Source organism: Sceloporus occidentalis, unplaced genomic scaffold, assembly GCF_023333645.1.
Source record: "Sceloporus occidentalis isolate IW3139 unplaced genomic scaffold, rSceOcc1.0.p SCAF_12, whole genome shotgun sequence".
In the NCBI taxonomy this organism is placed as follows: domain Eukaryota; kingdom Metazoa; phylum Chordata; class Lepidosauria; order Squamata; family Phrynosomatidae; genus Sceloporus; species Sceloporus occidentalis.
In genome coordinates, this window is record NW_028316992.1 from 16,991,877 (window position 1) to 17,003,994 (window position 12,118).

General features: G+C 41.4%; 1 protein-coding gene across 1 annotated transcript in view; it reads left to right on the forward strand.

The window, feature by feature from the left end:
• Nucleotides 1-8,345, forward strand: part of LOC149305338 (uncharacterized) — a 148,092-nt gene extending 139,747 nt beyond the window's left edge. The window contains exon 10 of the mRNA XM_089477953.1: nt 7,527-8,345. Coding sequence (XP_089334079.1) covers nt 7,527-7,701 — 175 coding nt within the window. The 3' untranslated portion in view covers nt 7,702-8,345. The remainder of the gene's footprint in view (nt 1-7,526) is intronic.
• The last annotated feature ends 3,773 nt before the right edge of the window (nt 8,346-12,118 follow it).

A 12,118-nucleotide genomic window follows, 5' to 3' on the forward strand; every position in this document is an offset into this window, starting at 1 on the left:
CAAGAAATAGTTTTTTTTTCTGCATAGAAAATGTGTAATTGTGCAATAAAGCCACAGTTACACATCCTCCAGAGCACTTCAATACATATGAATGCAGTGACAAAACTGTCCAAAAATCTTACTGCTTAATTATTTTGCCTGATAGGGTTTCCTGGCAGTTAAGAAATCCTTTTATCAGTTAGAAAATTAATAAATAGATAATGGCTAGAATTCACTAAGACACTAACCTAGAATTAACACATTAGTGAATGGTTCATATCCATAACCTCAACATAGCTTTAGGGAACATATAGGGATCCTGAAAGCCACTGTAGTCTATGGGGGTCTGCTCCCCAGTCAATCAGGAAGCAGCTGACTTACATTTCCATCCTTTCTTATGCGAGGGATCTCTGGCAATGAGGGGAAATGGCAACAACGGCCATACTTCTTCCTGTCGTATCAGAGATCACTCATGGGAGGGGTGGATGCAACAGTCAGCAGCTTCCTGACTGAAAAAATAACAGACTCTTGTCAATTGAAGTGACTGCTGCATGGTAAATGAGGATCACGGCATTGGGCCAGGGGTCACTACATAGCTACATAAGTACTGTGGTTATGTATCTGCACAGTTGATTGAGAATTCCAGACAATATTCTTTCCATCCATGCTTAAGAGTACCAAGGCCGAACTACAACATTGCAAAAAAGCCAACCTCAGGAAAGACGTTTTGCCCCATAATTATATTTTCCTAATAATGTTAATGTGGGGCTATTTGGAGAGCAGGAAGCAAAGACATGAATCCTTTCTCCATGTCCCAGTTTGTTATTTTACTCCTTCCTGTCAGCTGTGCTTGAAAGCCAACCACAGGTAAATTAGCTTGGGAAATATTTGCAAGGAAGAGTCTTACATACAATCTTCTATACCCTTTTTTTGTTACAGATACTACTCTGAAAAATCCTCATGCTACTACAGCTTGTGCCTTTGTATTAATTGGCAGACACACATTTATGAAAGCACAATTATCTAGTCTAACATGCTAGCCTGTGAACATTTGTGAATGCTTTAGGAGTAGAGTGCAAATATTTCCACCGCTCTCCACACCATCCTTCTCAAGGGCAGAATCCCCGACACTCTTTTCCCTTAGTGCTATCTAGAGAAAGAGCTGAGAGGCCCAACACTTGATGATTCTCCAGTGGAGTGTCAATGCAAACAGTGCAGAAGTGGAGTGTTTTACTGCTGAAGTTAGTGTAGGAGTAAACGGCTGCGATTTGAAAAGCCCTCACTGCTTTTGATAGTATTTTTAAGAGCTTTATGTGCAAGCTGCTTTGAAATTCTGATGTAAGACTAGGATATGCCCTCCTGAATATTTGATATCCTGAACAATGCCTAGCCCCTAATAAAATTCAAAATGTAATCAATTAAATCAATTAGAAGATTAAATTTCACCATGCTATGTGTACCACTGGCAAAATTTACAAATCGCATAATCAATGCAATCCATTAACGCTGACAAAGGGAGGAGGTGATGGACTGGAAAATCTCCATCAAGGGCATTCAAAAGATGTAATTAAAAATACATTACGCCCTGAATGTAAGGCTCCCTCTGCATTATCACTGCCTTGAAGAACACTGCTCAGGCTTCCAGCTTGAGGCCTGCATGGAAATTCCACAGAGATAAAAATCACATATTATAATGTTAGGCAACTTGTGCCAACAGGGGAGTAACAGAGATCCAGGTCCCATAAGTCAAGTTATTGACATACCTTTGTACCATTGCATGGAACTGTTTAAGTTCAGCTATGCCCTGCAGGAATGGGGTTAGAAACTTAAGGATTCATGAGGTTCATACCTGTCAATTTTGTCCCAAACATTGGGGTTATGAATCTGCTTCTTCTGAGAACCTCTTTTAAAATTATGCAGTCTCTAAGAAGGAAATTAGCTATAGGAATTAATCTAAGTCACAGGTGCATCAGGGTGTCTCTTCATGGACTTTGGGAGAAGGGAAGTAGTAGGAAAATTTTTGCCTATTGGAAATGGTATCATGACTGGAATTCATTTCTATAAGGGTTTGAGGAGGAGGAAAAGATATGTTTGCCTTTAAGTGAATTGTTCTCCCTGTTGAAGGACTAAAGGTGACATTCAGCAACCACTCTCTGTGCGTAAAATTTATCTCACTATAATAGGTAGACTACTGATATTGTCACCAATCCACCTTCTCACTGTTTGATTTTTATGACGCTCAGGTCCATTTCAATTTATTTCAAATGGCCCTTTTTTCCATGCCAGCAATCCTGAGAGCTTAAAATGAGCAATAAGACTGCAAAGAAAAGATTGTATAACTAAATGGAAATGAGTCAAATCAAAGAATAACATTAAGATAAACAAAAACACTCAGATGTCCACAAGATTAGGTCCTTTGACTGAGGAGCCATTTCATGGTTGAGAATTCCAAGACCAGAGAAAATTTTTATAATAGTATCAAAGCTAATTTCTGGCCAAGGCTGCAGAACCACTTTGAATGTCATGCTCAAGTTGAAGGCCAGGTTACCAGGTCAGATGCTTACCCTGCAAAAAAAAGTGACCTGCAAAAGGAAGGGTGCAAAGAAAATGTCCTTTCAAAGACTTCCACATAGTAGAAGAAAATGGCCTTCATTTAGGAAACTTTATCCAGCATGTCTTCCTCTCAGGTGAAGCACCTCCTGGACAGAATGCCACTCAGGGTAAATATTGGGATCATTCTTTGGCGGTAAGCCATCTGCTGCACATCCCTTGCTACCTACCATGTTGTTTGGATTTCCTAATCCTCTGGAACAGATTTGCCAAGCAAGGTGGGCTGACAGAGAAAGGGAAATGGTATAATTGAAGATGCCTCTTCCCTCTTCCAAAAGGGGAAATGATCAGTTGGAATCAAAGCCTTCCATGGACAGAAACAGTCTTTCCATCCATAGAAGGGAGGTCCTGGACCAACCTAATGTCAATATCATGCCCTCCCAAGGTATTTTCAGAGTTTTGTGTCCAAATGGCCATTCAGTCCTAGATTTTGGATACCCAGTAGACACAAAGGAACATATATGACTTAATCAATGAACCAAAAACAAACATTCGGATTAGAAGATATTGAAACACTGGCTAACATGAATACAATCAGTAGAATGTAATGGCACATTATGCCATAAGTTAACAAACTACCAGCGTTTCTGAATTTTTTTTTAACAAAATTTCTCTCCTTGTACACTGTGATGTGCAAAATGAGTTCTTCATATGTCTACAGGCCAGGGCTTAATTCTTGAGGTAAGTGCCAGGACTCAAAGGTTTAAAGTGCCAAACGACATGTCACATCCCTTTAAAACCCTGCTATTTGATTGATCTAATGTTTATGCCTGGTGCCATTTACTAGTGGGGACTGTACACTCATTTTCTTCTCAAAGGAAGCAATGAATAATTTTAGCAATTTTTCTTTGACTGTGAGGACAGTTTCTAATAGCACAGTTTTCAAAGACCCATTTACAATTCAGGATTTATTCTGTGAAAAATTCATATGTGGTTGTTTGCAGAATACAGTATTTTTGGCACAGAAAATGCTGTTTTCACCACAAAACAATCACATGTATTTTTTGCACAGAGTACACTCCCAATTATAGCATTTTTTTTTTTGCTCAGGAAACATTTTAAGTGCAGAAACAATTCTGATTTCTATGCAAACTACCATGTGCAAATTTTGTGTACAATAAGTCCCAAGCGTCAAATATTCTTGTCAATCCAGGATTTGTTTCATCAAGATTTCTCAGCACGTGAGAAACACTTTGTTGAAATCAGAAGACTAGGATTAAAAAGGGCACCTTTGAAGGAACTAACCAAGATCCTGAAGTATAAAGATATATGATTGAATAAGAAAGTTAGGATTGCCCATGCCATCATATTTCCAATTTCTATGTATGATTGTGAAAGCTGAAGAAAGCTGACAGGAAGAAAATCAACTCATTTGAAATGTGGTACTGGAGAAGAGTTCTATGGATACCATGGACTGCTAAAAGTCAAATAAAGGAGTCCTAGAGCAAATAAAACCATAACTGTCCCTAGAAGCCAAGATGACTAAACTGAGACTGTCGTACTTTGCACATGTCAGGAGAAGATTTAACTTACTAGAAAAGATATTAATGCTTGGTAAGGTACAGAAGAATAGAAAAAGAGGAAAACAGAATTTCAGGTGGATAGACTCAATCAAGGAAGTCCCAGCCTTGAATCTGCAAGACGTTAGCAGGGCTGTGGAAGACAGGGTGACTTGGAAGTCTCTCATTCATTTGGATGGTATAAGTGAAAGTCGATTTGATGGCAGTTAACAACAAACTGAGATTTAAAACCAAAGCTCTACTCAAATGCAGCTAATAGTAATCACACATCTTTGAAGGCTTAGACACAGGAAACACAGCCAGAGGGTTGAACAATTTATATTAGGAATGCTATCTTCATAACCAGCAGGAGAAGGATTTGGACTCCTTTGAAAGTGTCATGTCTGCAAAAACACAGTAAAGTCTATAGAATGAACCAAAGATTTCACTGATTTTGGTCCCTATTTACAGCTTATAGAATAGAAAGAAAGGGAGATTGCTAAAATGGTCCCCTCCTCACCAGTCACACTGCCTTGAATGTTAGACTGTTCTTCTGCAGAGGGAAAGAAGAGAAGAGAAACAGAGAATGTAGCAGAAGTCTAGAGACTGAATGGACCAGGAAGAGAATTAAGAAGAAATTCAGGTTCAAGGCAACAAAACACTGATATGATAACTCACTGGTAAGAATTTGGTTTTCTGACTGAATACAAGGATTCCAGTCAAGTCATGTTGAAAACCTGTAGTCAAGAAAATGTGTTTCATCCTGTTAAAAACACTAATTGTTGATGGATACATTGAGAGTAATTAATAGTAGGTTTTGTATGCCAAATTTTATACAGCTCCTTTATGTATGTTAACAAGCAGGAAATATATATTCTCTACTCTACTACACTATATACCACTGAACATTTGTTTAGCTCCATTGTAGCAGCTACATTGTTTGGAGGCTTTCACTCCTTCTCTAGCTCTCTGTCTGCTGCCAACAAATACCAAAAGGCTGATCTTTTAATGCCCAACCATGTCGTCACTGAAACCATTGATACTCTTATATCCACATAAAGAGATTCTGTTTGGTCCCTGTTCCCAGAGCAGTGAGAGTGCATAGCGCCCTTTGCAGATCAGCTTCCTTTATATGAAGAATAATGCCAGATTCTGAGTATGTCCTTGTGAAAATCTGTTTATTTTATTGAGTGAGAAGGCATAGTCAGTACAGAGCCTCATTAACCACAAACAAAGCTAATCCCAGGACAAAACCAAGAATGGGAATGGAAGAAAGCCAAGGTCCGCTAATCCAGTTGTCTACTGTGAAGCAAGACTATGCCCACTACAGTTGCTGTATGATCTGTCTACAGACTCCGAGTGTGAGCCTGGCAGAGCATGCAGCCCCCAATGACTCAATCAAGTGGCTAACTTTCAGTGTCCAAAAATCTCTTAGCGAAGCAACATCTATGTAAGGGGATGAGATGCCAGTGCTTAAGTAATGTGCTTTGACCTGAACATGAGAACAAACCATTCACTGAGGTGTGCTGTTGTGTGCACGGTTGTGCTTTGCCAAGCCAGATCTCCATACTCCCAAATCTTCTTCTCTCCACCTCAGCCAATTGTAGGAATGTGTGTGTGTGTGTGTGTGTGTGTGTGTGTTGTTGTTGTTGTTGTTGTTGTTTCTTGAAACAAACTCTGTTCTAAGCAGGACCCTTGATAATGGAAACAAGCCCAAATAACCACGACAAAAGAATGCAGCCTTTTTCTATAAAATAAGATGAAAGTACACTGTTTACATTATCATATGCATTTTTAATTGTCTATGAGACAGAGTACCCAGCAAAGGTAGTTGTCTGTGAGAGAGTCCTTTTTTATGTTCAGGACAAAATACATACCACAGCAGGTCAGCTATCTTTCTCTGTCTTCTCCCCAAACACATTCAGACTCAGAAAGTCTCCTTTCATTCATCCAAGGGATCATGGTAAATTTAGCAATCAATAGGACAACCCAACTGTCAGACTTGATACATCTTGCTAAGAGGTCAAAGCTCTGCAAGGAATAAACATTTCTCAAGCTAAGTACCAGGTAGCCTCAGGATATGAAATTTAGTTTACAGATCAATACATTAAAGCTGTACATTGGAGTGACTTTGCACATGCTTCTTTTCTTTTCTTCTTTTTAAAAAGACAGACACGTTCATAGGTAATAAACTGTGATATCTCTCTGTTTGTGTCACTGTCTAGTATAGTATTAGCAAAAGCTAGCATACCACCTAGAAGTACCTTGCTTTATTTCACAGTGAAAAAAGTACACTTCTTTGTGGGCTGCATGGTACCTTTAGCCAACACTACACAAGGACTCATGCAGATATCTCAGTGTGATACCCATGTACATGTCTGTGTAGAACAAGCTGTGAAGTATCTTCAGCTGATAAGCACTGCTGCTGCATTTTCTTATTAAGATGCTCACTCAGAATATTCCAACTAATACACACTATTAGCAATGTGTTTTTCACCAGAGCAGATCACATGTTAGTGAATTATGATGGCATAAGTCAGATGCACACTATTATAACTCACTTTGTTTGTCATTGCGGAAATCAAAATTCTGTTCTAACCATACAGTGGCCCAAATCCCCCTTGTGTAGCTGTGTCTCCATAGTTATGTCTCTCCATGCTACTTCTCTACAGCTCCTCCTTGTAAGCAGTACAGCCACCTTTCAGCACAGCTGTTTCCATTCAAGAAGAGGGTGGGTTCAGTGGGGATGCATCCAGATATTTAGCTTTAGCTGGACATGCTGCAAGGATGCCATCTGCAGGATGTTCCAAGGATCCCTGGAGGTCACTGCAGATGTCACTGCAGATGCCCAGCTAAAGGTACGACAGTGGTTAAGGTATTTGCCTGTGTAAATTAAAATGCACTGGATTCAGGATACCACCCTGAAACACTAAGCTGAAACAAAGGAAATATTATGCATGGCCAAATTCAAATTGCTCGTTCCTTTCACACAAGTGGAATACATTATCAGGTTCAATATGTGTATATGAAGATTGATCTTAGTTATTTTGATGGCACTGTTTGCCTGAACCCTGATAAGAGGTCCCTGTCCTCTTATGCATCAAACACTCAAGTGGCATCCCCTTTTTTGTTGAGGTACATGAGCTAAATGTAGCACAAACTATATACAATGGAACGGAATGCAGACATGGGAAATGCAGCATTTCTTTTGTCTGTGCCTGCCCCCTTTGCTGGTTACGATTCAGTTCCCTCTATTTGCAGGTGTGAGCTTTGCATTAATCACAGCAGATGGTACCAGTGCAAATGGTTCAGTGCTTGTGTCAACTGGCACATGCAATGGTTCAGTGCTAATCTAAATGATGTTTGAATAGTATGGTTACAAACCACCACTGCAAGAAATTCTCTCCTTTCTGAGTCATGTATGTGTTTGCCTTTCAGGTTACCTTCCCAGTCTCCTTGTCACGCTTCAGCATGCGACGCGTACAAACAGGGCATAGCTTCAAAAAAGGAATTGGGGAAACCCAGAGTGACTGTCTCTAAGCGGTCTAGGAAGCTCCAAAGCAAGAAAAAAGGACACCGGGAGCCATCATCTCTTTCTGTCTATCTCTGTTGACCGCTGAGATAAATTTGTCTTGCCAGCCAACAAAGATGAGTGCTCAGCTCTTTTCAGTTCGGTATCATCTGCTCTTGGGCCCCAGCTTTTTCTTTTATATAAAAAAAGACATGTTGATAGCCAAAGCCTGAGTAATTGAAGCTACTGCTGTTCCAGGAAAGTCACATGCTTCCTTTGTTATGAACACTTCATAGGCTTCTTGTATGGAGCCATGACAGGATAAGTCCTTTATAACCAGGACAAAAAGTGGGTGGCTGTGGGGAAATGACTCAAAGAAAACCCTTCCTCATTCTGCTGTCATTGTAGATCTTGTTTATTTGTTTATACCCTCCAGGATCAAATCATACAGATTTTTTTTCATAGTACAATCTTTAAACAATTCAGAATGCTGTATTATACAGATGCATGGATGCTTATTTGCTCCAAGAAACCCTGAAGTGGCAACTTAACACAATGGAGATGTCAAGAGTCTTGTAACAACACTGTTATATATTTTGTGCCATTTTGCAGAAGTACCAAAATATATGTTTTTTGAATTTTTATAATGCATTACTATTATCTATTATTTTTATTATTTTTAAATGCAGTACTACTTTGTTTCATTTTTTAAATGTCTATCCCTTCAAAAACATGTCACATGTGAAATTTAGAAGCAAAATAAAATGTTAACAGAAATAATTTGACTATGCTTTTTAAAAAATCCATACAGGAATAGTTCCATAGTAAGGTGTATATGGTGTTTTCAGAGTCACTGGGTAAAAGATTCATTGTGATTCAGAATGTGATCAGTAGATTAGGACAGAGAAGAAAAGGAGGTGACAAATCTACTACAAACAAACAAGCTTCATTTATTTACCGCTTCATACCGCCTAAGCAGTGTCTAAGCAGTTTACAACTGTAAGCTAATTTGCCCGCAACAATCTGGGTCCTCATTTTAGAGACCTCGGAAGGATGCAACCCTGAGTCGAGGTTGAGCCCTTTTGCTGGTCTTGAATTCGCAACCTTATGATTTTGAGTGAGTGGCTGCAGTACAGGCATTTAACCACTGCGCCACCAGGGCTACTACTACATATTAGCTGAATAACAACAGAGACACGCAATTGGCAGAAAAAAGGCCACAACTTTATTGAATAAGCAAACAAGTGAGAGGGTAGGCCCAAAAAGAATGTCCGGATCTATCATCCACCAACCCATGTTGGTCAATGAATTGCATTGCCTGGTCACAGCCAGGCTTTGGGATGACAGAGGGGTAACTGACTTAATGGTTATGTGCATATGCGCATCTTCATGCTTATCACCAGGGAATGCTGAATTGATGTTGCCTCTACACTGGCGACATCGCTACTCCCTCAGCACCTCCAGGTCTCTGATGGACTCCCAATCCAGTGTTCCGCAGCACAGAAAACCATCAGATCCAAGACCTATGCTACCACCCCTGGAAAGTTGTGACAACACATCATTGACCCTGAACCGAGGGAGGGAGGGTGGAGAGCCAAATCAAAATGGCGCTGATAACTGGCACCGCGTGGCCTTATAAAGGCCCCTTGGCCAATCGGTGGCCAGAAAGCCGGGGGGGCTGCCACCCCTGGGACTCCCAGCCAATCCCAGGGCTCACAGCCCCTGACACCAGCCAGTAGTGGCTGTTTCTGTTCCCAGGGCACCTGGAAATTGGAGTCCCCCACCAGTGCATAGGGCCTGGGAGGCTTGCGCCACCCAGGCAGGGCCCAGAATACCTGCAGCGTCATGGAAGACCACCAGCCAGAGCTTCCCCTCTCCCGCCCACAGCAAATGGGCTGGCCCGGTAAGTTGGGTGGCCCCATTTGCCATCAATGCCACATCCCACCTAAAACCAGCCTATAATCTGGCTCCCAGCCATGATGAGATGGCTGATTTGCAAAGTCAGAAGCTTCCCAGCTTTGCAAATCAGCTGGCTGAGCTCAGATTCTAGCCAGGATTTAAGCGGGTTTTAGACGGGTTTTAGGCGGGAGGTGGCATTGGCAGCAAAATACATATGATAATATCCAGCTGCATCTTGGAAGAGGATTCAAACCAGGCAAGGTAATTATTTACTGTGGGCTAAACTCTACAGTTGTGGTTCATAATCCTTGTGTTGAACAACAATGTTAATGCACACCTGAATGTACAAGCAAATGTATGTACACACATGTGTATGTGCTTCTACAGCATGCCCGCTCCATACGCAGGTGCGCCATATGCGGCTTCTGCTTTATGTGGAAGCTGCGCTACAATACATTGATGGTGTGTGCACTGCGAATTCAAGACCCAGTGGAGCTTGAATTTACGCGGTATTTGCCCTAAGCGGTGTGTGTGTGTCCAGAATGGATCCCTGCGTAAGGCATGGCTCCACTGTACATTCATAACAACACCATGTGTGCAACTCCTATTCCACATGCTTGAGGGGAATGCAGATGTTCTGCATTGTCTACAAATGTCCAGCTGTTTCCCTAGTGGAACATGCTTATGCATTAGGATTCTGACCAGTAGGTCCTTTAAGCAAGGTATTCATTTCCTCAAATTCAGGCATTGGTTCTGGAGATATCATGATTCAGCCTCTGTGTTTCAGATAATATTTGCTGATCTACAACTTAAGTAAGCACAACTTTTTATTTTATATTTTGATCCCCCCCTCCATCTACCTAGCTCTCAAATTAGTCCTAGTCATCTCCTATCATTTCGTCCCCCATCCCCTTTCACCCCTTCGTCACCATGTATTTTATATCCAGCTGCTAGTTTCTTTCATTCCTTCTTCTGGCTACTTTTATGTTCATTTCCTCTTACATTCACTTTGGCTACATCTGCACTGCAGAATTAATGCAATTTGACTTTGCTTTAACTGCTATGACTCAGTGCTATGGAATTCTGAGATTTGTTGTTTTGTGAGATATTGAGCCTACTCTGTCAGAGAGCTGTGGTGCCACAACAAACTACAAATCCCAGGATTCCATAGCATTGAGCCATGGCAATGAAAGCAGTGTCAACCTGCATTATTTCTGCTGTGCACATGCAACTTTCCTTTTATGAGACATTTCTTCTGTTGCTGCACATTTCTGTTTTATGCCCAGTTTGCTGTCCCAGGCCCTTTTATTCAGTTTTACAGGATTCCCCTCTCCTCCCCTCATTGGAAGGAGTCCTCTTATCCTAGCAGGGGAAGAAGGCTATGAGACCTGGTGAAGTGGTCACCTCTGTGGAAAGAGGGCAAGGGATGGGAATTGCACAGCTGTCTCCTCCTACTACTGTTTCCACCACCCAGTTGGTCCTGGTCTGCTGCGGAAATCTTTTGCTACAAGCTGCTCTCCAGATCTGGCTAGTTTTTGAAATCCTGGCTGTGAGTGGTCCTGGGAGCCAGGACACCATGGAAAGGGTGATGTGAGGAACTGGGAATACAGACAGTTTTCCTGGTTACCCATCCAGAGAGTCTTCTATCCCTGATGGTGGTCCCTGAACCATAAATAAATAATAATAAATAAAACTTTTTTTATATCCTGCTTTTCTGTGACAAGACAATCAAAGCGGTTTACAACATGTTAAAATCCACATTTACAAATTTATGTCCCAAATTCCCCCCCTTAAAACAGGATTAAACAAGTTACAATTAAAATATCTATTAAAAACACAATAAAAATTACAGTGAGGACAGAGCAGTGGGCTGATACATGATGTGAGGGGCAGTCATTTTGTGGCTGGGCACTTTTATTCAGGAAAGGCCTGCCGGAAGAGATCCATTTTGACAGCTTTTTTCAAGCTGTCTAAGCTGGCAATTTGACGGATCTCGTCCGGCAGACCATTCCATAGTTTGGGAGCAATTGCAGAGAAGGCCCTCTGGGAGGTAGCAGTTAGTCTGGTTTTTAAAGGCTGCAATAGATTCCTCCCAGAGGACCTGAGGGTGCAGGGCGGATTATATGGAAGCAGGCGATCCCTCAAATAGGTTGGACCCAAGCCATGTAGGGCTTTAAAGGTTATAACCAACACCTTGTACTGTGCCCAGAAACTAATAGGCAGCCAGTGAAGAGATTTTAACATGGGTGTTATTTGGTCAGTCCTAGTTTTTCCGGCGACCAGCCTGGCTGCCATATTTTGCACTAGTTGAAGTTTCCAGACTAGGCACAAGGGTAGCCTCATGTAGAGCGCATTACATAAATCAAGTCGTGAAGTTACCAGTGAATGTACAACAGTTTCTAGGTCCTTTACTTCCAGGAAAGGATGCAGCTGGCGTATCAACCGAAGCTGATAATAGGCACTCCTGATCGTTGCATTCACAGGCTTATTTAGCGAGGACACTGAAAAGAGCCATTTTGGTGGTTGCTCCCAGAAAGGAATTCCTTTGGATGCTAGGATGGTCCTCATTTTCTTGTCTTTTGGCCAACAGGCAAAGACTGTTCTGTTTATCTAGGCCTTT